This window comes from Euprymna scolopes, chromosome 22 (genome assembly GCF_053919585.1).
Source record: "Euprymna scolopes isolate OS-2025 chromosome 22, ASM5391958v1, whole genome shotgun sequence".
In the NCBI taxonomy this organism is placed as follows: Eukaryota; Metazoa; Mollusca; class Cephalopoda; order Sepiida; family Sepiolidae; genus Euprymna; species Euprymna scolopes.
Window position 1 is genome coordinate 14,716,575 of NC_136503.1, and position 27,913 is coordinate 14,744,487.

Below are 27,913 nucleotides of genomic sequence, written 5' to 3' on the forward strand. Positions count from 1 at the left end.
GCCAAAGTGATTTGAAACAATATTAAAATAAAAGCAAACAAATCACATTCAAAAAGACAAAATTAAAACAATATATTTTATTACCATAACAGAATAAAGAGTAACTTTTATAGCAATTATGAAGAAAGACTTATTTTCCTTCGTGGAGAAATGTCCCTGCTAGGTGATTTGGTTACACACTAACCAATTAGCTTACAGGGCACGTTGGTTTCATCTGCCCCTTGAATAACTACCTCAACACCTTTTGGGAATCGCGGTGGGTCAGCAGAAAGAGTACGGAAAGCAACAAAAAAGACGCCCCCCTCTCTCTCTCTCTCTCTCTCTCTCTCTCTCTCTCTCTCTCTCTCCTGTCTCTGTTCACTGGACAATCAAGCATCGACTATCTGTGCTTAAAGATAACTGCTAACAGACTTTCTGGTGCCCAAAGAACTTTTTTATTTTTCATTTTCTTCACTTGAACGCTGTCCAACTTTCTCCCACCTGAACGTTATCAGTAATTAAATAAATTCTTTTGTTTTTCCTTTTGTGTGACGGCTTCCATTACATACTGCTGTTACGTACGAGTGGGTCTGGGGTGAACGATTACTGTTATGATCATTATTGATATTTGTAAAAATACGAGGTGCCTTCAAAAAGTTTCCAGACTCTTTTAGTACAGGCATTTAAAATTGTTGCAGACTTGAAAATCCAGTATATTATTGCTATACATCTTATAAGATTACTTCTTGTATAGAGCTTTCCAGGGAAACACTGATTCAGGACAACACCAGTGACCTTGCTAGGCTAGGAAGAGAAATATTGTTTCGGTAAAATAACTTTAGTTGAAAGTTAATTATGTAAATAGTAAAGTGATAAGTTTATAGATTTAGCTGCAGTTAGCTATATGTGGTTTGAGTTGTCCCCCTTTGCAAATTGGCTGTTTGGAGAAATGGAAAACTAGATGGCTCTGGTTGATAGTCAATTTGCATAAGTGGAGAAATGGGTAGCATATAAACGGTACTTTTTTTTTTTTTAAAGCAGGCGTGAAGAGTGCAGAGAGTGAAACGACGGTTGGAAGAAGTGACGGGGAATTATTTTTGGACGTTGAAGAGCTCGACCTTTTGGAAGGAACAGCTGTGTCTTATATATTTTTTTAAAATTTCTTTTTTCTTCTACTTCACTACACTATAAACATAAGAATTCAGAAATCGAAAACAATAATTGATAAGTGATATTGATCACGCCACATCTAGATAGGTGCCTAGAGATCATGTTAAGGAAGCATGTCCTTTAATCGGCTACGTCACGGGAAAAAGAGAAAACAATATGTTTTAGACAGTCTAGGAGTTTTCGGCAAACCATTGGGACATGAGAGAGCCTGCTCCAACTCAGCCTAGAAGCAGAGGCTGAAAGACAAAAGAAGATATAGACACATAAAGCAGGCTCCCGGGGAAACATGAGACAACTGGAATAAAAATATATATAAAATATAAACGGTTGTAGAGACTCTCATCAAGATTCCAGTATGTTTTTATTGTATGTTGTAAACTGTTGTATGTGTATATTTCATCTCACACCCAACAGCTGTGATTGACACTGAAGAAGATGCCGGCCTATATAAAGAAAGGTATGAACTCTCCTCTCAAATATTCTATCTTCTAATATGGACTCCCAATTCAACAGATTGAACAATTTTTTGTGATTTCAGATTCTAATGAACAGCTACAGTAGGAATTGGAATATACCCTACTAAAGCCTAATTGTCACAACTGGTGAATTTTCAAAAATGCAATCTCGACGAGAAAATACTTTAGAAGAACGATATGCAATACAATTCTATTTTATACTCGGAAAAATGCCACAGAAATATATGAAGACTGCTTTTGGACCATCTTGCATGAATCGAGCATTAGTTTTTGAGTGGCATAAGAGATTCAAGGAAAGAAGGGAGTCTGTGAGGAACGATGACAAGTGTGGGAGAAGTAAGGAAGTCAGAACACCAGAGCTGATTGGTCAAATGAAGAATTTAATGGATAAGGACTGTCATGTCTCTATATAGACAATAGGTATGGGAAAATATACACACAATTATTCACAAGGAACTGAAGATGTGGAAGATTTGTGTGAAGTTTGCCTCATACTTGTCACAGACTATTTGACCACCCTGGGCATCAAGACAGTTCCTCACCCTCCGTATAGTCCAGATTTTGTTCTTTGTGACTTTGTTTATTCGCTTAGCTCAAGGAAAACCTTAAAGACTGTTGTTATGAGACAAATGAGGAGACGAAAGAGGCTGTGATGAGGGTCATTAACACGCTCACACAAGAGCACTTCCATGGGGCCTTCCAGAAGTTGTTGGAACGGTACAAGTGCATTGCAGTCGGAGGAGATTACTTTGAAGGAAACTACAGTTTCATGTGTGTACTATCAATAAAAGTGCCCCTATGAAAAAAGGCAGGAAACTTATTGAAGGCACCTTGTAGAAACAGAAAGAATGTTATTAAGGCGAAAGGTATTTTTTAGGGTAAAAAAATTATTTATGTTAAAACAGTTTCCCAAAATGTTAACTTTGTGAAAAGAATGTTAACTAACATAAACAAAACACATGAAAAGTGAATCATCCCATCTGTGTCTTTGGTCACGTGGAGTTAATGACGAAACAAGATAGCTTGAGGGATACGTAGGAATTAATCAAGAGTTGGCTGTCAGAAAGGAAAGTCAGCATTTGTTAGTCAGTGGAAGAGGGACTTTTCATTGACCTAATGGCTCTGAGCAGAAGAGACTGTTGGAAAATGTCGATAGTAAAAATTTGAATACCAGCGTATAGCTTTACAATGGGGAAACATTTGTAAATAAAGCTGCTGTAAATAAAGCAAGATTTTGAGTTATATGAATCTTTATGTGCAGCTTTTCCAAGTATCGGTCAAATCAAGATGAACCCAGGTGGATAAGGTATGTTTCTCCATTGGTCGATGTTAAAACTCCAGAGAACTGTTATCCGTCTCTTTTTGTTGTTATATGTCCTGTTGATACTCTCATCACTAGATGATCAAATATATCGATACGTCAATATATACATATACACTAGACGATAAATTTTTAAATATTTAACTTAGAATATTATAACAGAATTTTTTTTTAAAGAATTAAACTTAAGTTACCCCCCCCCCCGCAATAAAAATCGATCGCGGTATTCTAATAAAAAAAAGTATTTATTTAACAATTGTTGTATTGGAGTGTTAACAATTTTTGTTTTGTTTTGTAAAAAAAAAAAAAAAAAATCAATAAAATCAATAACTAAGAGTTAAAAAAAATCAATAAAACTAATAACTAAATATTCAAAACAATTATAAAAAAAATGCTTATTTCGTTTTCAAAGATTTTTCTGAATTCAATGGATTCTAACATCTGCCTATCACACCAAAAGAAGAGCACTCTGGATGGGTGCAAAATTAGGCATGATTGGCCTGTCAGCATTATTCGCTAAGGACGCTCCAGGCGATCAACCTAATATTATTTAACTTTGTCAACCAAAATAATTTTGTTGATCGGAGATTTTCATGGGGACATCTTTTGTTCTATAGATTTTAAATACATGTGCGTCGTTCTTGATATTTTTAGCTCAAAGCGAGTTGCCCGACTGCTTGAGTTGCGATCGAGATTAATTAATAGAATTTCATCGATAGAGCAATAATGTAGGATTAGTAGAATGGAAAAGTTTGGAAAGTTTGATAAAAGAAGGAAACAGTAATAAAAACAAACGTGTAAAGATTTGAACGAAATCTGCTGTTGTTTTAAGAAAGAATAGAAAGAAAAAATCATTTGACCTTTCAAATATTTTGATGAAAATGATATTCAAATCTGATTTCAATGTTAAATGCAAAATAAATAAAACGAAATGTAGCTGATTCTTTTAGTAAAAAGGTCATGACATATATTGGCGCAACATTATCACATTCATGCTGATTAAATTAATGTAAGCCGAAAGATAGATACAATGTGACTGTCTAGATTTAGTCGTTTAGCAAAATCGCAATGTGATTCACATGTTTTCTGTTAATGTCACTAATGCAGTGTGCGATTACACAAGAGAATGTGTGAAGTACACTCATCTTACAGGGTGAAACGATAAAATTATCATCCTAGAAAAGACGACATGATTTCATTTCCGTTTGATGAAAACCGGTTTTCTTTTCTTGTTGCAGATCATCTATTAGTTGGCCATTGTGTACAAATCCCAAGAGCGATAAAAGCCTTCTGTCATGTCTGAAAGTGACACAATATTCAATGAGTGAGATCGGAGATGTGCCACAATACAACTCATGCTCTCTACCGATCCAAGTTATGACAATAAAACCATTGTCAGCACTCTCAAAATGCATCGCTGGATAGCCAGGAATAACAGGGACATTTCCAGAATGATGAAAACAAAGTTTCCGGCCACGGTTATGGTCTTTGGTATAGTTTCAAGTGAGGGCCATATCATGCCACCTCACATCTTCAAAGTCAGCTTTAAAGTCAAGACCAAAGTATACCTGGATGTGCTGAAAGGTGTAGTAATCTCTTGGTGCAATCAGGTGGCCACTTGCAGACCCTGGATGTGGCAGGAGGACTCGGCACTAGCCCACAAGTCCAAAGAGACCGAGGTTTGGCTTCAGAAGGAGTGCTACGACTTGGTACCCTTCTCTCACTGGCCCCCACCTCCTCCGACCTGAACCCGCTTGACTACTTCGTTTGGTCATACATTGAGAACATCACCAACATGACCTCGCACAACACTAAAGCCAACCTAATCACCACCATCAGCTGAGTATTTGCCGAGCTCCTGCCAGCACTTGTGAAAAAGTCATGCTCCCAGTTTCTAACCTGTATCGAGTGATTGAGGTTCAGGTAACTACATTGAATAGATGTCAGCTCTGCTACATAATCAAGTGACCTGAATTGATTTTTTCAATAAAAGTTTTAAAATAAAGCTGTAGTGACGTTTTCTTTTGGGCGACAACTTTATCGTTCCACCTTGTATGTTTCTATGGATGTTTTAGGGATGAAGATGCAGGATATACAGTTCATTTGGATTATTTAGACTACTGTTCTCATCTTGGATGTGATGTTACATAAGAAATATCATTGATTGAATGGAATATTTAAGCAACACCTTACGGATCATAGGTGACTCCATGAAAGAAAATAACAAAACAATATAGCTTTCATATAAAGATTTTCGACCTCTTAGCTGGCTAACAAAATTTCAAGCAGAAGAAACGTGTCCAGAGTGCCGTCCCTAATGGAAAGCTAAGCACACATAACATAAGTAGGAGTAGTGGAACAAACCATCCATTTATCTATCTGTTTGTTTCCCTCCTTTTTCGTGTTTATGACAGTAGCCCACACCTTTGATGGTTTTTAATCTTTCGTTCACCTTATAATAAAATTTAAAAAAATTAAACATCAGCATGATCCGGAACCTGACTTCCTGGTGGGTCTATAATGGTTTATATATCCATCGATAAGTGAAAACATATTAGTTGTTCTCACAACGTTTCGGACGATGTGACCCTTACCTTTCTTTAGATGCATTTTGTCAAACTTAGTAATCTTTATATCTAACTCAAACAGCAACCAATGGTAACATGTCCCCAATTAATTGTACAGTGATTAAAATGTTCACAATTAATTGTACAGTGATTAAAATGTTCACAATTAATTGTACAGTGATTAAAATGTCCACCATTTTGTGGTCAGTGATTGAAATGGCCATCATTGTGTGGACAGTGATTGAAAAGTTAACGATTGTGTGGACAGCGATTAAATAGTCCACTATTACGTGGACAGTGACCGAAAAGTTCACCATTGTGTGGACAGTGATTAAAATGCCCCCCCCCCCCATTGTGCGGACACTGATTTAAAAGTCAACGATTGTGTGGACGATGATTGAAAAGTGCGCCATTGGATGGACAGTGATTGAAAAGTCTGCCATTTTGTAGACAGTGATTGAAAAGTCCACCATTGTGTGGACAGTGATTGAAACGTATATTGGGTAGACAGTGAATAAAATGTCCCTCATTTTAGGGACAGTGATTGAAAAGTACATCATTGTGTGAACAGTAATTGAAGATGGTTTTAAAAATTTTGTAATGCCAATGAGAGCCTAGAAAACGAAGGACGGCGGATGACGGTTATGCACGTTTGACAATGTACGTTTGAAATCAATTGTTGGACAAAACCTACAGCAAAATATCAGAGAAAATTTCTAAGCACTTGATGTCAGTATTTCATCTGAAGTAAATTGATATTTAATTAAGTTTCTGAAATTAATAATAATTTTATTTATAACGTTCAACTTTGATTCCAATGTTTAAATTATAAATAAAAAAGATGAATAAAAACGAAAAAAATGTAGTGGAAACATTAACCCGTGGAAGGGAATAAACAATGAATCTGATTTGTTAGCTAACTTGACTAAACATATCTATAAAACACTTTCCATGCATTTAAGCCTGACAATTCCCTATGGGAATGAAACGCGGAAGTCTCTATGTAGCATAATTGACATAAATATAGTCATGTTTATTATATACTAGCAGACTGCTCGCCGTTGCCCGGCCATAAAATATGCACAGATATTTTATACTTCAATTAATGCAGATTTCTGATTTATTATAAACTAAAATACCGTAGATATTAAACGTAGCGTGAAATTCCTTAAAATTTTTTTTCAAAAAGTGGAAAGAAACTGAGACATGTGCATGTGAGTATAATGGTTTTTTCTAAACAGTTCAGTTCTTGTAAGTAAAAAAAAATACTCGAGCTGAGATCGAAACCAAAATCTAAAGACAGTGAGTCAAGTGCAATAACTATTTCGTTAGCTTGACACGATTTTTAAAAAGTGTTTTCAAACCTACTTATTTTTAACATAAGGAATCTGTCATATGAACGATTCGTGCATGCGCATTCATGAAACAGGCGACAAACACATAAAAATACAATGACCCCCCCTATCAATTTTGACCACTTAGCAGCCTTTTTTTCGGATAAAAACCGAGAAAAGTTTTCCACATATCTGAATATCATATATACAAAATCTAAAGTCTGTAGATTAATTGCGTATATATGTTTAGAAGTGTCCTCTCACACACATACACATTCTCACTTTTATAGATATACATATTACTAGTAGACGTACCTGCCGTTGTCCGGTATTAAATGTAGCGTTAAATTTGTTAAAAAAATGAAGTTAAAAAAAAACGGAAAGAAACTGTGACATGTGCACGCGATATCATATTTTTTCTAAACAGTTCATTTCTTGTAAGTAAAAAAACACACACAAACAATACTTTAGCTGAGATCAAAACCAAAACCTGAAGACGGTGAGTCAAGTACGATAACCATTAGACCAGCTTGTCACATTCTTTATAAAGTGTTTTCAAACCCCATGAAGCAGTTGAAAAACAGATAAAATCCAATGCCCCCCCCCCAAGTACCAATTTTGACCGCTCAGCAGCTCTTTTTTTCAGGTGAAAACAGATTAAAAAGTTTTCCACATGTCTGAATACCCTATATACGAAATTTCACGTTATTAGACCAAAAGTTCATTGAGTATATAGGTTGAGAATTGTCCCGCCTCTCTCTCTCTCTCTCTCTCTCTCACACACACACACACACCATCAGCTGAGTATTTGCACACACACACTAAATGAATAGTTGTCGATGTTGCTTCTGTGGTTTCTTTTGTATACGGTTCAAGAAAACATAGCCCCCAAAACTTCGCAAAAGTAGTTGGTTTTGAGCTGGAAAAATAGCTGCTAAGGGGACAAATCAGAGAAATTGCATTGTTGTTGGCACGTTGCATCCACTGTGTGGTGGGCTACGTTGATCAGTAAGAGGTCAATATAACCGAAATTTACTAAAATAATTTTAGGATTACAAAAAAAAAAAAAAAAAAAAAAAAGAAAATATTGGAATTACCAAAGATACAGATCAAAATAAACATAAAAAAGGCATCAAAGCAACCCCCGAGCAATGCCGATTAATACTGCTAGTATGTATATATATATATATATATATATATATATATATATATATATATATAAAAGGGACTTTATGTGTCTGTATGTGCGTGAGTTCGTTCCCTATGAACTCCAAAAGGGCTGGGCCGATTTTTATGAAATTTCACGCGAGTGTACATTATGTGCCTGGCAGTGTTCTTAGATAGGTGTGGCATTGGAATGTATTTGATAAGTGTCGATAATCGAAATAATCCGATGAAAGAAGGAACAGGCGATATTTACCAAAGTTAACACCTTACACAGCTTAACATCACAAGTATACTTGAGAAGTTTTATTACCACACAAGCCGGAAGGCTCAACATATAAAATCAACAGTAGGTTCTTTGATATGACAGGGGCGCATTCGAAATGAATGTTTCTGTTTAAAGCATAATTGAACCCTGATATTTGACATTTTTATTTTAAACTTAAATTCAAGTCATTATCACCGCACAACCAGTAAAGCAAGTCATATAAAATCAACAATAAGCTCTTTGATATGACAGGGGCGCGTTCGAAATGAATGTTTCTGTTCAGAGTACAATTGAAGCATATTTGACTTTAATGTAAGTCATTATATATAAAAAATAATTTTATAAAATCAACAGTAGATTCTCTACAGTGCAACATATATTGTGAACTTAGTCACCACGAGAGATGTGAGCTTCCTCCTAGTGCCCTGTAGTGGGTCCTCAATTAGACCAGGCAATATATATATATATATATATATATATATATATATATATATATATATATATATATATATGATTTTGACCAAAGTTAACATCATTATATAGCCAAGCATCACAAGTGCATTTGAGAAGTTTTATCATCGCACGTTTCATAAAACCACCAGTAGGTTCTCTACAGTGCAATACAGACTGCAGTGTATTGTTGACTCATTCACTTCGGGGAGGCACGGTAAACTTCCTCCCAGTGCACTGCAGTTGGTCCTCAACTAGAGCAGGAAATAAATCAACTTGATTGAAAAACAGGCGATTTCACTGATTTTGACGATAAAAAATATTGAAGTATGGACATTCGTTGATCCTCATTCAGTCGTGGGCAACGTCGGGTCTCCCTACTAATATATTCATGAATATATCATTGTAGTATATATTTTTTGTTCTTATGGCTTATTTTACTGTCAAGAGAGAGAGAGAGAGAGAGAGAGAGAGAGAGAGAGAGAGAGAGAGAGATGTTAGGAAATAGGTCGAACATAAGAAAGAAATATGGTAAATCATATTGTAGACACGTTTTACCGGAAGTGAGGGTCAGCTGATCGGATCTGCGTGTGAGTCACGTGATCAGCTTAGTTGGAGTCAGTGAGTTTGGGTTTGGACGTAAAGAAGAGCAGACGGCTTAACAGGTCGTCGCCTTCCCTTCACTGGGGGTGGGGAAGCTGACGTGTGTGAAAATAAGACCTTGAAGAACCCTGCAAGCAAAGACATTCACTTTCCATTCTTCTGCGATCGACACCTGGAAGGTGAATAAAAACTATATAAAATCAATCGTCTTGGAGTGAATGAATATTCGTCTCCCCTCCAAGAACAAGATGAATTCTAGGTGGACATGATCAACGATGCATGAAGTTAAGGTATGTCCAAAATACATGTACCACACACACACAAGCATATGATAAATTAGATATGAATATATCACAAATAGATAGCAACATTTAGACGATCATACAACGGTCCCCTTTTATGATACCAACAATACAAGAGAGAGAGAGAGAGAGAGAGAGAGAGAGAGAGAGAGAGAGAGAGAGAGAGAGAGAGAGAGAGATTTAACTTAACATAGAAGAGAAAGTAGTGGTCGAACCTGAAGATGTTGAAAAAAATTGGACTTGTATACACGACGCCCCCCCCCCATTTAGCTTTAAGCTCATTCAAATCTCAGTTGAGCTGCAGACAAGTTAACTTATATCAACAAATCATCTTCCAGAAACTTTCAAGCTGACAGAAGAAATTCAAAGTGATTTTTGAATGACTACCATTTTTTTTTTAATATAGCGACAACTGAATTTTTTTTTCACATGGGCATCACCACTTATCAAGGCCAAGAGGCCACTCGAGGATAAAGGTTAAAGAGTGTACAGTAGAAATTGGACAATATAGTAATCGTTAGTAATGGAAATTTGGTGAATTTGTTAACTTATATGGAACGGCTCATCAAAAAGTTGTTTACATTAACCTTGAAGACAACCATATTGTAATCAGCTGGAAAGCAGGAAAACGGAAGACAATTCCATAGGCGTGTAGTTCTAAGAAAGAATCTTTGCTCATGGAATGTACGTTTAGGTTTAGGTACAGATAAAGAGTGGGGGGAATTATTGATAGTGATTTCTGCTAGACGGGTGTTTCTTGTGAAAGATTGGCGAGGGGGGGACCATAGATTGGAGCTCAGCTGAGCACTTGCCATGAAAATAACTTAAAAGTCAAGCCCAGAAGCTTGTCAAAACATGAGGCCTCCCCAAGACGAGAGCCATTCATTTCAATTGATGCCAGATGGGGATCAGAACATTGATGATGTAAAGATAAAAGCTTGGTTTTAGATGCATTAAAAGTAACCAGCCACTCCTTTCCCCATTGTACCACATGCTCAAGATCAGAGGAGAGAGAATCAGAGAGAACTTGGTCGTTTACGGTCTTTGATGTGCTGCCATAGGTAGTAGTGTCATCAGCATAATTTTTGTAAATTTTATCAACCACTTTTTCCTTTTATTAAAACTCTTATTACTTCATTTATAAGTATGTGAAACCTAACCTATAATTCTTATTTCTTACAAGAGCTGTACACAGTATCTATTGCAGACATAAGCTTATTATTATTTATATTTATTGTTAATTTGTTGCTTATCAATAGGAACTATTGATAAGATAAATAATTTCAATTTAAGAAGAAATTCTATTGTTATATAAACCTATAAATAATTCATATCCAATAACGCGTTCAGTTTAGAAATACGTGTTTGTTTTGTTTATGTTTGTATTATATATTTTCAAAATATGTTAAAATGCTATTTGGCACTAATACTTTTAGATTTGGTCAACGTGAAAGAGAAACAAAATACGATTTTAAATGAATAGATTGAACTGAAATAGTGGTTAATGTGTCGTTAGCCAGTTATTTCAAGAAACTGGCAATTTGGCAGAAACTCATATTTATTCTTTGAGTGCCATCTCCAAATTGATTCTCAAATAATTCAACCTTCCTCTCTTTGAGATAAGGTATCACGTGATCAGAAATCTAATATGTACACATGTAAGAGAGACGGGGAATTTTTAGTTAACAAAGAACTTGACAGCCAATAACTTCCGGGTGAAATTCTACTCTCTTAACTCGAAGTTAATCATTCAGAATCCTAAATAAATGATAACAGAGACGTATCATTAACGCCAAGGTCCCTTGAGTCAAACCTTGGGAAGCGGAAGTAGACCTTAAGAGTAAGAACTTTGTAATTTATTTAGAAGTAAAAATATTACGAGAAAAAAACCTCCATAAAACATAAATAGCCTAGAATAAAATAATGCCTCCTATTTTGTCAAAATAGATTAGAGGTGATTTAAAATGGCTTTGTTATGATGACTGAACTAACGCATTTATAACCTTGAAGTTTCATCCCTCTGTTGCAAATATTGAAGCTCTAAGAAAGCAACACCTGTCATAGACGTGCGTCAGAAGCAGAGATACGTCATTGAATTCCTGGCAAAAATGCATTAAGAATGGTGGTGACTATGTAGAAAAATAAATTCTCGAGCACAAAGGTACCGTCTTCGTAGCTCTTTAACTTTTGGAGTTAAAAAATAAAAGGATTTACTTTTGGAACGGCCCTAATATGACGAAGCGGGCTCTGGACAACCATGCACAACCATTGTTCATCACTGGCAAAAGTGCATTGAGAATGGTGGTGACTATGTAGAAAAATAAATTCCGTAGCATAAATATGGCTTGTTTTGATGGTACCATTCCCGTTTTCGTAGCTCTTCAACTTTTTGAGTTAAAAAAAATAGGAGGTTTTACTTTTGAAATGATCCTCGTTGTTTTATTAGTGATACGAAAAATAAGTCATATTTTAAAAATCGCGTGGGTTATTATAGCGTGATCAGGAAAATTAAGTTGAACATTTAGAAATCTGGCAAGTGGAGATATGCTGTTGTTGTTGATGATGATGATGATGATCCTCCTCCTCCTCCTCCTCCTCTATTCGTGCTTGTGATACGGATCTTCTTGACTCTCTTACGCCATCTCGTTTTACCCTCCACCCCACAATACTTGAACTCGTTACTGCACATCTGCATGCCTGCAAATTTGCATGTCTGCACATCTGCATATCTGGCTTGATGCATGCATTCACATGAATTAATAAAAACAAACAAAAACAATCTAAGCCAATCAGTTGATCCACCCTAAATGCATAAAAAGCCAGATTTTTCTTCTAAAAAAACAGTTTGAACCAAAATTCACAATAGAGCTAACATCTGCTTTGCCTCAGTTCCCCGCGCCCATCTTTCAGGCTCGGGATAGCTGTCTCAACTCATGCATACACAATCATAAACATGCACACACTGACACTAATGCACACACATACGTACAACTCGTTAACTTTTCCACATTATCGTCTGCTCATCAAAAACAAAAGTATAAACTTATTTAGACATTCCTAACATTTCTAACCGAACTCATTACAACATTGACTCTTAATAATAATTTTTAATCAAATATAATTTATGTAATTGATTAGGGAAGTTTTCATTATGATTTTTTCAAACCTGTAAATAATTCACGGCTCTTAAATTATCGGCTCTTCAGCTAATAAATCACCTCTTGTTCTACAAAAACTCTCAAAATATAAACAAACATTCTAGGCTTTCCTCTCTATGTAAACTTGCATTTTAAACATATATAAAACTATCTTTTATTTATGCTTTTGAATTAATTATTTTACGTGTGTTTATCACATAAGCTTTCTCTCGCACTTTCTCTCATATTTGAGTATGACTTAAAAACAATTTTCATTAAAAATGTTCTCTAAACAGATCCCCTCCCCAAATCTCCCCCTAAATTGGAATCCTTAAAAATGGAACTTAGGTACTTATGTATTTTTGGTACCGCAATGAAATAATAACGTTATTATTTCGAAAGCCATTCTTAACATGGAGAGGGGAGGATATTTTGTAACTAATCTATACTTATTTTTTTATTTTCATTTATTTATTCAATTTTCACCCCAAACAAGGCACAGTGCCACTTTGAAGTAGGAGGCTACTATCGGGGACAAGTTGCAGGGACATTATGAAGAGAGATGAGTAGCAAGATGTCTGTTCACATTACACTTGAACTTCTGCATGTCAGTACATTTGGGAAAGCAGAATCCCGGAAGGGAGTTCCAAAGTGTAGCAGTTCTGGGGAAGAAACTATTGGAGTAGAAGGCTTTCTTACACCTAGTAGAGGTCTCTACTGTGAAGGAGTGTGATTTAGCTGCTTGTCAGGTTTGTCGGGGGTATCCACATCGAGGGGATACAAGTGCTTGTAGTTCATCAGAGCATTCACCATTAAAGTACTTGTAGAACAGGCAGAGGGATGCGATATTTCGTCGATGGAACAGAGCCATCTAGCAAAAAAAAAAAAAATATTGTGAAACTTGAATTTAATCTGAAAGAACTATTAAAAAACAGCACGGTACCAAAAATACATAAGCACCGGAACCTTCAAACATTGTGTCTCCTCTGTTAGTTGCTTGATGTAAGTTCTTTTAAGTTTTCTCATTAAATTACATCTCTGTTTTCACATCCATAAAATAAATATTGCCGACAATCTCATTCTTAGTCATCCAACAGTGATTAGCAAATCAGGCTATTCTTCCTCTGATCAGAGCTGAGATCCGAAGAAGGAGTTACTTTTTTGTTAAGAGCATCTCTTAGGATTCTGGTGTATACACCATCAATTTTCTTCTCTCATCTTTTGATAAAGTCAGGTGCTGCTTCTTTATGCAATAACCGATGTAACAATAACTTCGTAGAAATATTTAACTATCAATTATGCTGCATCTTTAAAAAAAACAAAAACTTCATTATAAGATTGATACACAACGTAGTTGCTTAAAATGTAGTGGTTAAAAATGTGGTTGCTTAAAGTGTACTTGCTTAAAACGTAGTTGTTTAAATGTTGTTGCTAAAAGTGTAGTTGCTTAAAATGTAGTTGCTTAAATGTAGCTGCTTAAAATGTAGTTATTTAATATGTTAGTTGTTTTAAATGTAGTTGCTTTATATGTAGTTGCTTAAAATGTAGTTGCTTAATATGTAGTTGCTTAAAATGTAGTTATTTAATATGTTAGTTGTTTTAAATGTAGTTGCTTAATATGTAGTTGCTTAATATGTAGTTGTTTAAAATGTAGTTGCATTATATGTAGTTGCTTAATATATAATTTCTTAAAATGTAGTTGCTTAAAATACAGTTGATTAAAATTTAGTTGCTGAAAATGTACTGCTTAAATGTAGCTTGCTTAAAATGTATTTGTTTTTGTTTAAAATGTGTATTAAGAATGGTGATGATTACGTAGAAAAATAAATTATGGCACATAAACGGTGGCTCATTTTTAATAGTACCACTTCGGTCTTTGTATCTCTTTAAATTTTTGAGTTTAAGAAAAAGGAGGCTTAACTTTTGAAATAACTCTTGTAGTTGATTGAGAACTCCATACAAGCAAGCAATTTTTCCTCCAACTTTGCTTCATAAAATCAAAAATTAAAAAGCTACTCTAACAATAATCAGCACGTTTTGAAATGGAAATAATATTTAAAACTGAAAGACCAAAATATTCTAGTATTTGAATTATTCGGAATATTGTTTCATTTTGAATGTTATTTTCATAACGTTTTCACCGATGTAACCTCCGGCCGTCTTTCCATGTATCTTGTCGAACTCGAAGATTTTTCTGTCAAATTCTGGAACTTGTATAGAATTTCAGATAAAACTCTTTATTTAACCCGTGCTAGATGCCATGACGTAATGAATAAAGTAATAAGTAAATTTAGTTTTAAGTAACACTCTTTTGGTGATTAAAAAACACGTTTTGTAATGGAAATGCTATTTGAAACTGAAAGATAAAAGATAAAAACATATTATGTGGTTTATTCAAACTACCATTCTCATTTTGAATGTTATTCTCACAACGTTTTCGCCGATGTAACCTCCAACCTTATCAGGTGTATCTTGCCGAACTCAGGTATATTTTTTTTGTCAAACTCGGGAATCTTTATGGAATTTTGAATGAAACACTTCATTTAATACATCCAAAGTTCTGCAACGTAACAGATAAAATACTAAGTAAAATTCAGTTTTAAGTAATACTGTTCTGGAGATTGAAGGTTCAATCTCACTGGGAGCTTTCCAACAATAATCACCAAATCTGGTTCTTTTCTCTCTGAACAAGGCTCAGATCTAAGGAAAGTGTTCATAACGTTGTTCCTTTGTAGATTGCTGCTTCCAGCTGATGCCATCATTACCGTTTAAGAAGTAACAAAAAGAGAAGATTTTGTCAAAAACTATGTCATGCTGCAGTCATGTAACACAGCTGCTGTTGCTGGATTAGCAGCAGCAGCCATATGCAAATGACCAACCCGGCTGTGCAATATGACAGCAGAGATGAAAATCTCAGGTATTTGAGACGTAGTGGATTTGAGATGTGTTTGAGACATGAAAGAGCAGAAATAGATGTGTTACACACTTGGCCTGAGAATGACAGAGATAGACATGTCCTAAACATGGCCGGATAAAGACAAAGAACGATGGGTTCGACAGGGCAGAGTCTTGTTAAGCACATTGGAGTATAACAAGACTTTTGAACAAGAGATAAGACTTTATTCTGGAAAGTACCTGTAAATAAATGTCTGTTGTTTCAATTGAAAAGAAAAATGAGTCGGATTCTTTCCTTCTTTTTGTTTCCTTTTGACTGTCTGCATACAATGTGTGGGTCTCGAGTGTTGACATGTAACGACTACGATACACATACTACATAAAGGTAAGCAAATTGGTGCTGAAAAGGTTAAAACGAAACAAAAAGTAAATATGAATTACTTACGTTCACGTTGCGCTTTGTAGTTGAATTTGGTTTCCAGTTATATTTATTAAAAATCCATTCGTAATTTTCTGGGGCGCCATCCGTGACTAGCATAATGGCTTTATTACAACACGTTTCATTGTTGACTTTATTTTGCTGAAAATGAAAAGACAGAAGAAAAAAAGTTTAGAATTAAAAATGAAGGATGAAGTAGGCAATAAGGACCCTAACTAGCGTCACTTAGAAAAGGACAAATTTCCGTTGACATTGGTTTAATCTTCACTTTGGCATTTACACAACTTACCATACATCACTATGAACGTCCGATCTTCATGAATAAATGCATATTGTCGTTTACAATGTGATGTACGAAAGATACTCCAAAAGTAATGACGCCAATTTTTTATCCCACCTGAATGGATCAGAGGAGATTGCAAACTACATCGTTATGATGACTGAACTTGTGCATTGATAACCTGAAAATTTCATCTCTCTGTTGCAGATATTGACGATATGAGACTCTAAGAAAGCAACATCTGTTATGAACGTGCGTCAGAAGCAGAGATGCGTCATTGAATTCTTGGCAAAAGTACATTGAGAATACTGGTGACTATGTAGAATATTTTCCAGTGAAAGACTTTGGATTTCTCGATCGCACTCTCTTCAGATTCTTAAAATAATTGATAAAAATATACAGCTCAATTTTCAGAATGGATTTCAGTTTCCTCTGTAAATTTAATACAAAATGACTTCCACCCCAGCTGGAAGTTTCGTAAAAGGTGTTTGTAAACGAGATGTTGTGATAAAATGATTTTAGCGAAACGACGGAAATGTGTCTTTTAAATTTGCCGATTTCCTTCTTGTAGATTTGTATTTGCTGACGATGATTCGTCTGCGAATGTCGTTCGTTGCAAAGATGCCACTGATTAAACATTAAAAGAAGTCACCTGCTTCCTTTGTTTCCTCCGTTGTTGGAGAGTTCGCATCTATAATGCAAGGCTTGAAAAGAGGGGACTCGATTGATAGACGCTGGAACGTAACTATTTGACCTGAAGCTAAGTTAAATATTGAATTGGTGTGTACGTCGTGTTTAGAGTACACAAATTGCACTACAACCTTTTTATAAGAATTTCTGTCCACTTTTCTTTTGTGCTAGGAATAAAGACAAAATGACGCGAGCAAGGAGAACACGAAAAAGAGTAGAAATCTGAAGGAGGGAGAGTGAGAATGGGTACGAGAAAAGAGTAAAAATGTAAAGAAAAAAATAGGAAGAATGAGGAGGGATGGGAGTAAAAAGAAGAATATAAAGACAAGAACTAGAGTGAAAAATTAATCTTAGAAAAGGACGACCAAGGATGTAAAGAGAACGGGAGAAGGGAGGATTAGTAGAAAGAATATAAAGGAAAGAAAGAGGAGGAGTGAAAAGAAGAGGTCAAATAGAAGTATAAAGGTCAGGTTCATTTGGGTAGAAATTCGGGTCGCATCTTCTCTTTTTTTATTTTCTTAATTATTCCTCTTCCTTGTGTGGAGGTGTGTGTGCATATGTATGTTTTTCTGTGGTTACTTTGTTTCATAAGTGTGTGTGTGTGTATGTGTTCACGTACGCATGTGTGTGTATTTTTGGAGAGTGCATGTGTGTGTCTGCGATATTTTTTGGATAAATATCATATACAAACGCCATCTGGCATCAATTGAAATGGATGGCTCTCGTCTTGGAGAAGCTCCATGTTTTGACAAGCTTCTGGGATTGACCTTTACTTCTGATCTGAAATGGAACACGTACATCAAGTCTGTTGCCAAGGTCGCTGGAATAATGGTGGGATCCTTCTACCGCTCCAGAAGATATCTCACTGCTGATGCAATTCTCTATCTATATAAAAGCCAAGTACGTCCAAGGATGGAGTACTGCTGCCACATCTGGCCAGGAGCTGCTAAAAACAGCCTATCCTTCCTTGACAGAGTGCAAAATAGACTTTATGGCTTAGTGGGGGGATGTCCTTTTTTCTTCCCTGCAACCTCTTTCCCACAGAAGAGACGTTGCGAGCCTGTCTTTGTTTTATCGTTATTTCCATGGCAAGTGCTCATCTGAGCTCCAATCTCTAGTCCACCCTCACAAATCTTTCACGAAATATACCCGTCTAGCTGAAACCATTGTCAATAATTTTCCCCACTCGTTATCTGTGCCTTAATCAAAACATAGATTCCATGAACAAAGCTTCTTTCTTAGAAGTGCACGCCTGTGGAACTCTGTTCCGTTTGCCTGTTTCCCACCTGACTACAACTTGGATGTCTTCAAGTCCAACATAAACAAATTCCTGATAAACCGCCCCCTTAAGTAAGACACTTCATCAAATCTCCATTACTAACGATTAACAGGATATTATCCCATTGATTACTGTACACGCAATAACCCTTATCCCTGAGTGGCTTCTGGGCCTTGATAAGTGATGACTACCATGTAAAAAAATATATATATATATATATAGATTATTTCTCATAATCATACATACACTCACATAAATTATTTCTTGTTATTGAATAATGAAATATAGATTATATTGTCCGTAGTTTTAATAACCTATGTCTTTTGAAAGGGAAACTGTTTTTTAATTTTGATTTTTAAATTTTAATTTCTTGCTATTTTAATTTTGTTTTAGTTGTTTAAAACATTCACAATATTTTGTATATAAATAATTTAATAACTAATTAATAATTTAATAACTAATTAATAATTTAATAACTAATTATAATATTTTGGATATTGTTATTGTTATTGGATATTCTTGTGAGGTTTAATTTAGTATTTTCTGGACTGTTTTTGGTTTATGCTATTATATAGAATGTTTTTATTTATATAGTATTGATTAAAAAACCTTTATTGATAATAAAAAAGAGAGTGATATTCATAAATAAAGATAAAATAAAATGAAATAAAATTAAAAGTAAAATAAAGTTTTTCCTTAGTGTTGTTGGTCTAATAGTTAAGTTTGGTCGACATTGTTCAATGTGCTACATTAGAGAAAAGGGAAATTTTATGTCTGTGTGTGTGTACGTGCACATGCATGTGCGTGCGTGTGTGTATGCTTCTATTTGTTGGTTCTGATTTAGGTGTGTGGGTGTACATGTGCATGTGTGTGTGAATGAGTATTTTGCATTTTACTTGTTTACACAAGAACCTGTTTACATTGGACATAAAGACGACCATATTGTAGTCAGCTTGATACCAGGCCAATTGAACAGAGTTCCACAGGCGGGTAATTCTCGGAAAGAAACTCTGTTCATGGATTTTTCATTTAAATTTATGCAGATATAGAGAGTGGGGGAAACTGTTAATGGTCATTGTAGTTAGGCGAGTGTATTTTGTGAAAGTTTGGCAAGGAGAGTGTTATATTTCCGTTAAAGTAAAAGTTTCTATGGCACGTGATTTTGCACACGTTCCTTTTTAAAAGGGCTGAGTTTTTTTTTCTTCAACATTTCGTTACTAACAGTTCCTGCGGTTACTGCTGCTACCTGCTCTTACGTTTATTATTGGCTGTGAAATTAGTTCGGTAAAGCCTAGTAAAGAGGTTTTGGTCTGTCTTCCGTTCTACGATAAAACACCACAGGGAGACTATAGATTGAAGCTGAGACAAGTTCTTGCCATGAAAATTACGTTAAACAGAGAAAGCTCGCAAGATCTCTTATGTGGTAAAAAAGTTGCAGGGAAGAAAAAGGGCATCACCTACAAGGTTTCAAAGCTGTTTAAAACTTTGAACAAGGCAGGATAGGGTAACCCAAGTAGCTCCCGCCCAGATATAGCAAAAGTACTCACTTTAAGTGCGTATCTGGCTCTTATCCAGACAGAGGATTGCGTTGGAAGTTAGATACCTTCTGGAGTGGCAAAATGACGCAACCATTTTTCTAGTGATATTAGTAACAGATTTTATGTAAGTCTTCCATTTTAGGTCAGGAGTAAAGGATTATTGCAAAAATTACTCATCCGAAAATTATTTTAGATGTTAATTGCTCATCCGAAAATTATTTTAGATGTTAACTTAGATATTATTTTTTAATAGCTGTTAACTTAGACATGGCTTCTGCAAAGATTATTTAATCTTATCTGACTCTTTCACATGAGATTGTCAATACAAGCGGCGGTGCTACATAACTCTAACTAGAACAGGAAGTTGTAATTCGTTTCAGAGTTCTATTGGTTGTGTCACCACACACAAACACACACAGAAATTCAGTAATTATAGAAACAACTGGACTCATGAAAAGAAATTTTAAGAACGACCTGGTAAATATACCCGTTGAACCAAGTGCAAGAGATTCAAACAGATGCACTTAAATGGACGGTTAGAATCTTTAAAAGATCTCTCAGTTTTAATATATAAGATAACAGGTGAATATTCGACATCCGCTTGGATGCCCTATCTCCCAGCTTGAATAAACTGATAATGTAGCACTATATCTGAGTGCCACGGTTGTTAACACACTCTTCAGCCGGGTGGTGATTTGGCCATAAGCGCAGGGATACAAAGAAATGTAGCCCATAATCTCTTTCCTCTATCGGCCTCTTTTTCATCCGGACAGCATGGAGTGAGCATGCATATTTCTGTCTCTCCGTAAACGAGAGGGGAGCTCCCCCCTCCTCTCATCATTAATTAGGTTAGTTTAATTTTGAAGATTATTAAGTGTAAATTGTCTTTGTGTATATATTGTATACATTTTGTAGAATAAATAGTTAATTATGTTTCATAAATATTACGATTGTGTTGTGTTGCGTGTTTTCTTGTGTCTGCCATAAATGTCTCCATTAAACAATGAAGCGGTCCGGAGGACGAAGGAAGAAGATTCCAGCCAGAATGCCACCAGGGTGAAGATATCATCTTGAGAGAATGAAGGAGCCACACACCCGCATCCAACATCTCAGGTATGATTTTCTTCTCGCTACACCGACCCTAATGACTGGTCCATCTTCACATCTTTATGGGACCGTTTCTAAGACATTTAGTGTAACACGTGACGTCGGTCATAAGCCAGTGACCAGCTGATCGTGTTATAATAATTCTCAACTGCTTTGTTGGGTTGTAATGCTTCACTGTGGTTGAATTTATAACAGAAAATCACACGTTCTAAATAGTTAATGCATCAACCCTGCAAAATAGTTTATTTATGTAGCTTGAATAAACTGTTACAAGACGTTAAATTTGAACTCAACCTCAGATCTAAAGTCTCAAACTCAAATCCAACTGTTCTCTTCTCTCTGCACTTCCCACACTGATAAAGAAGACGGCTCTTTTATAGAGAGGTCCAACCACATCTCATTTGCATCCCCCCTCCCCCCTCTCATCACATCATGTGATTTGCAGTCCATAAATACCAGGGGGCGGCCATTTTTATTTTCTTTTTTTCTTTTTCTTTCCTAACACGGGCCGCACGATGCATGAGGTAAGGTTCTTTACTTTTAACCACAGAATTGAAAAGAAAAGCAAAGAAATGAAGGAATACTTACGTCTGAAAATAACATGAAGGCTTCTTTGAGTGCTTTCTCGAAGTTTGCTATGTTGGATGTTTCATTGTATTTTATGGCCTTTTGTAATCGGAGTCTGTTATCCAAGTTAGCAGCTACGAGAGTACGGTTGAAGCAACTGTCAACGTATCTTGGTTCCTCATCAAACTACAGCGGAAAAAAAAAGAAAAAAAAAAGAGAGATGTAAGAAAAGAAATGAACAATAATTATCCAGTCTTGAATTCGTAAAATTTCATGTGGAAGTTTAGACTAATCATGTTATATTTTGCTAAACAAATTTCAAATAAACAGTTAAAGCAGATCTGTTTTTAGTAATATTATTTCCTGAACAGTTTTTTGCACCAATTTTATATCATTTTATGAAGATTACAATCAATCCGTATTATTTGGATTCATCAAACTACTGTTCTCATCTTGAGTATGATTAGGACCTCTACCCAGTCTTAGCTAATGGAGCAAGAGCATGTTACTCCCGTGAAATAAAGAGTCCCGTTCAAAATTCCGTCCAAATTTCCAACTTCATCAGAAACATTCCTGAGTTCGACAAGCCGTTGCGGAAATTACACTCAAGATAAGAACAGTAGTCTGATGAATCCAAATAATATGAATAACTAATCTTCATCTCCAAAATTTAGATTACAATCAAGATATAATGCTATGAAACCTTACGTTTAGAATCCTGATTCTAATTTTGATCAACATTTGATTCTAGAAATTGTCTAAAACTTCAGACTTAAGCTAAAAGGAATCTTAAGAAGAAATAAAAGTTCAGGAAATCTTGCCTAATTTGATTCAAATAACAAACTTATCAAATTTAATGTATATCTCAAATGGGATGTTTTATGCATATTACCTCCCTTGAATCCTTTTACCTCCAAAGAAACTGGAATTTGCGGAATATTTTAATAATCATGTCTAATAGCTATTGCTAAAATTTCACAAATATTCAAAATTAGATGAATATTCAAAAATATTCAAAATTAGATGAATATTCAGAAATATTCAAAATTAGATGAATATTCAGAAATATTCAAAATTAGATGAATATTCAGAAAGTGCTTTCAGACTCCTTTTATTGCTTTTGTATGAAATCAAATTAAACTAAATATAGCCACATTGCTATTCTTACGTTTACCAGTTATATTTCAAAATTCATAGTTATCGGTTAATTATTTTTTTTTCTCTTGAAAATGAAGGCTGATAAGAATGAGCAATTTATTTTTATGAACATATCTTTGTGGCATCTCTTACAGAAAAACTGTTGTGGTGTGTCCACCCTACGGATAATAATGAACTCTTGCACTTATTATAAAGACAGAGAAAATATGTCTCTCGGCATTAGCACACATGTTATGTACAAGTCATGCATACTTGGCAGTCGGATTGACGTATACCCACACTTTATTTGGTGTATTTATTTTTTTTTGTTCAATATATTACAGGGCTACAACAAAAAATCTGCAGCATTAGTGCAAGAATTGATAAAGGAGCATTTTTTCCAACTATACAAATGTTCCTTGTGATATTCTACAATGTAGGAAGTTTCTTAATCTTGGCAAATGGGTATCAAAACTTGAACTATTTAAATAATAAGGCATTTTGTTCCATAGCTATTTCTGGTGAAGTCCACTAATGACGGCCCACTGCTACAAATTCGGAATAGGGGCATGTGAGTGAGAAAAAAATGAAAGTAGAAACAGGGAGACAAAAAGTACAGGAGAACCGTAAGATATATTAAGAACAAGTGAAGCATGTCTGATCTCCCGTGAGTGCACAGTGAACGAGGCATAAAAAAATGACTAAGTTCAGCATTTGCCCCCCCCCCCCCACCCATTTAGCCCTAAAAGTCCCCAAGGCCTTCACATATTTAAATTTGAGTTCATCACCATACAAAACTGCTAAATAGACATACACAGAAAAGTTTGGACAAATATGGTAAAATATCTAAAAAAATGGAGTGTTTTTATTAGCCCTAAAAGAGAGCCCCTGGAACACACCCAAGAGTATCATGAAGTATAGACAAACGAAATTATATTGAAATCAGTTACAACTTTTTAGAAAGTTTTATAAAAATCCAAGGCTTCAATTTTTTTTTAATATGCACAAAAATGTCAATTTTAGCCATTTTAACCCGAAAGGCACCCCTAAGGGGGCAAGCGGAGTTTTCTCTGGAACATCCGCCCTGTTACTTTTTTACTCATATCATGTTTAATGTTTGTATAAAATTTCAAAAAATTCCAAGGCGTAATTATTGAGAAAAGTGCGAAGGGATGAACGGACAAGAGTGAATTTACAGGTCCACCCTCCTTTTGTTGGGGGACCAAAAATTAAATTGACAGTATCCGCATGATTTCGTAAATTTTGACGTGTGTGTTCTCTTTGGTGCCAAACACTTGACCCCATGACCTCTCCAAATCAGTCTTATTTTACAATCCACAGAGATACGAAAAAGTTGTCAAAAAACAAATATATCAAATAAATGTTATCAAAGGCAAGATAAGTTACTTTTCTATCCAGCTGGATAAGTTTTTAGCGTTTTTATTTAATGTAAGATGTTTATTCGGTTTGAAAAACATGCTATGTTAGGAGTTATGAGCGAACAAGGAAAAATGGCCGTAACGGTTTTGAAGTTTTGACAAAGACTTAAAAATGAAAAATAAAACAAAATGCAGTTAATTCATTCATATGCAAATTATTACATATCAAATCACAGGAAGAACGTCCTGTCTCTTCCCTTTTGTCAAAAGTGCTTTATTTAAAGAAACGCAAATTTTCATGGCAATGTGATTGTAGGTTCGCAATGAATATTGTTTTCTAACCTGAATGATATTAAAGTAGTCGTTGACAGTGAGGGTATCCAAAATCTTATTTACTGTACTTTGTGCTATGATCATACGTGACCCTGTCATACTGCCACTGGAATCCAATAGAATGATCACATTCTTTGGGGCAGCTGCTCCTTGAATGTACCTAAAATGAAAAAAAATTAAAATTAGAAAATATGATAAAATAAAATTAAAGCGTCTCTCTCTCTCTAAATGTTTGCTTCTAAACCTGCGACCAGCGGAAATGATCACTTCCTGCACTGATAATTGCATAAGCAAAAAAACACTAATAATTGTAGGTAAAAAAAAAGTTATTAATATTCATTGAAAAAAATATTATAGTTATAAAGCTCCTACAAGTAAAATTAAAGTTGAGCACTATTTGTGAATTGAGAATAAGATCGTGAATTAGCTGCGTGCATCATTCACAAACTTCCTGTTTGTTTGAATACTTTTATTGCTGTTTAATTATGTCAAGCACATCTACATTGCGTCATAAGTAACTACGTTCATTTCCATTTAAAAGTTAATTCCTGATGAGCTGAATTGAAGAACGCTAGCCTGCAAAGCCAAGTGTTTCGTTGAATAGTGGAAATTAACCAAACAACTCATCAGAGACAAATATATGTTCCTTAGAAAAACAGTTGGAGAGTTTGATTTATATATTTAGACACGTTTGATTGAACACGAGAGAGTTATTCCTTTTTCCGATCTTGTTGGATATCTTTTCTATTTGCCGAGCGCTCACTTTAATTTCGGCAGGCGTTTATGCAGAATGGCGCCCAGAAGTTGTAGGTCGGCCATATTTTTCTTAAGCGCTTTCTATCGAGCATCTGATTGTCGTCAGGAGCAATTGTTGTTGTTTTCTTTTTCCTTTTGAGACTTGGTGTATTTATAATTTTTGTTTTAATCGGTTATAAAGGTGGGTGCAGGAGGGTTGGGGCGAATTATTTATAAAAATGACCTACTGCCAATATATATACACATTTATATATATATATATATATATATATATATATATATATATATTGTTTTTCCTAATCTCTTTGAATCTCGACAAACTGTCTAAAAACTGTTAAATGACTTTTTTATGCAAATATAAAAAAGTTCATATTGCTTGTTTCCTGTGACGCATTAACCTGCAAAATTTACTGTATATTTTGCAAATCTCTTTCCTCTGATGAGAAGAATTGCTCTCTTCGAATCTCCATGGAATAAGGGTTTTTCTTGTTTATTTGTATTCCTTGTTTAATATTTAAAATTTTGTATACCTTTCTTACAGGTTTATAAAGGATTTTGAAAATTTGAATATTTTCAATATCAACATTTTTATTGTATATATATATATATATATATATATATATATATATATATATATATATATATATATATATATATATATATGTTGTCATCTATCTGTCTCAGGAGACAATAGAATTCTGCACCTCAGATTAGTCTAATGGCAAATTGCAGTGCATTTATATAAATTTATACGTATATATCTGTATTATGTGTGTGAGAGAGTCATATAGAAAAGCTAATTCTCACATATTGAAATTGATTCTTTTTGTCATACAAACTCGATATTTCATTCTGAATAGCCAGGATAATCTTTAAAAAAAATAATATATTCATGAGATAATCATTCATAAACAGCTGCTTTGTCTTTTCACTATTCATCAGTATGGCTAGGTCACATGCAGACACTTGAGAAATAATCACATAATTTTATTAACATAGAAATTATTATAATACTTCAAAAGAATTATTTAAAACCACACTAAAATCTAAGCAAGAACTGCTGATTACTGTTGTGGTGTAAATGCTGAAAGGAATAACTAGAAGACCCAGAAACAGTGAAATGAATAAAATTTTAACAGAAATACAGACAAGTATGTTAGTTCAGTGCGAACTCCTTTCAACTGAAGGACAAGTAATGTTACGACTCTCTCCCTCTGAGGCTTGGGTCCAGACTGACTGTAAAGCAGAACCTGCTTACCGGAAATGACATCAGCGATAGTCTATCGTCAGAATCTGTAGGGGTGTTACCCTAACAATTACAAATATGTCATTGATATTGATCGACAATAGATGTATGGGCCGACATACACATGTACGTCTTTGCTTTACATATAGAAAGATAGAAGAAAGTAGTGAAGTGAAAAGCGAACTTACCATCCTTGGAGGCGACAATCATATAAGTCAATCCGATCATCATTGTTTAATGGCCATTTTATTCCTGGTTTGAGAAAAGAAAACTTTCTTGAAAAATCATACAAGACAATCAGAAATAGTTGTGTAGCATCAGAAAACATGAAGCATTTATGTATGAAAATCAAAATTCTTTAGTTGCAGAAAACCTTCATAATCCGTAACCAATAATATAACTACGTTTCTTCAGCTCTCCTAAATAATGTAGTTCCTTTATGTATTACTAAGTTTTTAAATATTAACGAGTAATCTTGAATGGGATTTGCATAGGTATACGCCTTGTTATCTTAAATGCTTTTTTGAATGTATCCATGAACCTTTTTGACTAACCATTGCTTCTTGCATGGTATGGCATGATCGTCATATGCTCCACTACAGAAGTTTGATAAAATAGCTTAAATTCTTTGAACATGAATTGCGTTTGTGGTTGAATACAATAAAGTCCACAACAACAAATTGAATAAATAATTTATATAAAAATCTAATGGTTACTTCCATGGTTGGTTGTGTAAGTTTTAATATTTTCAGTCATTATGCCATCCTTCTTGTCTCTGCATTAAACTAAAGCAATACAAAACTCACTGCTTCATCAGCCAATGTAATAATGCAAAATTATTAGTGACTCAGAATAAACAATAGGCAAAAAATGACCAAGAATATTCAAAATATACTCTCAATACATTACCCTAGTTTTTCACATTTTTTTCTTTATTCTTCTATCGCTGACTTCTTTTCAACACTTTGTTCTTCTGTTTTTCTATTTAACCTGCCACTAGTCTTTTACGTTTAGAGATAGTTTAAAAATGAGTCTCAAATCTAATAGAACCCAAACTATTGGGAATGCCCCAATCCCTATCTCATTGCTGCAATGTTTCATGTGTGCCTATTTTACAAATCCTTTAGTGGAATGTGCTCTGATGAACTCCTATCACTTGTGCCCCCCTCGACATATATATTCCTGACTAACCCGACAAGCAGCAAAGTCCCACTCCTTTACTGTTGAAGTCCCTAGATACAAGAAAGCCTTCTACTCTAATAATTTGTTTCTTAAACTGCTAGACTTTGGAATTGTTTCCCTGTTTCCTGCTTTCCTGACTATACTGCACTTTTTAAAACTCTTTTTTTACCCCAAAAAAGACATATTGCCACTAGGAATGTAAGGGGCTACAATTTAGAATTGTATATTATAGGGAATTGTAGGGAATTGAGCAGCAAGATATCTCCTCACATTACATTTAACTTTAGCAGGTTAGTATAGTTTTAGAATGATAC

At 34.8% G+C, this 27,913-nt stretch overlaps 1 protein-coding gene across 1 annotated transcript in view; it reads right to left on the minus strand.

The window, feature by feature from the left end:
- LOC145243906 (voltage-dependent calcium channel subunit alpha-2/delta-3-like) overlaps positions 1–27,913 on the minus strand; it is a 1,923,318-nt gene that overhangs the window by 181,763 nt on the left and 1,713,642 nt on the right. Inside the window, exons 7-10 of the mRNA XM_080107017.1 lie at positions 26,606–26,669; positions 24,425–24,575; positions 21,588–21,752; positions 16,112–16,246 (exon numbers count right to left, since the gene is read on the minus strand). Coding sequence (XP_079963143.1) covers positions 16,112–16,246; positions 21,588–21,752; positions 24,425–24,575; positions 26,606–26,669 — 515 coding nt within the window. The remainder of the gene's footprint in view (positions 1–16,111; positions 16,247–21,587; positions 21,753–24,424; positions 24,576–26,605; positions 26,670–27,913) is intronic.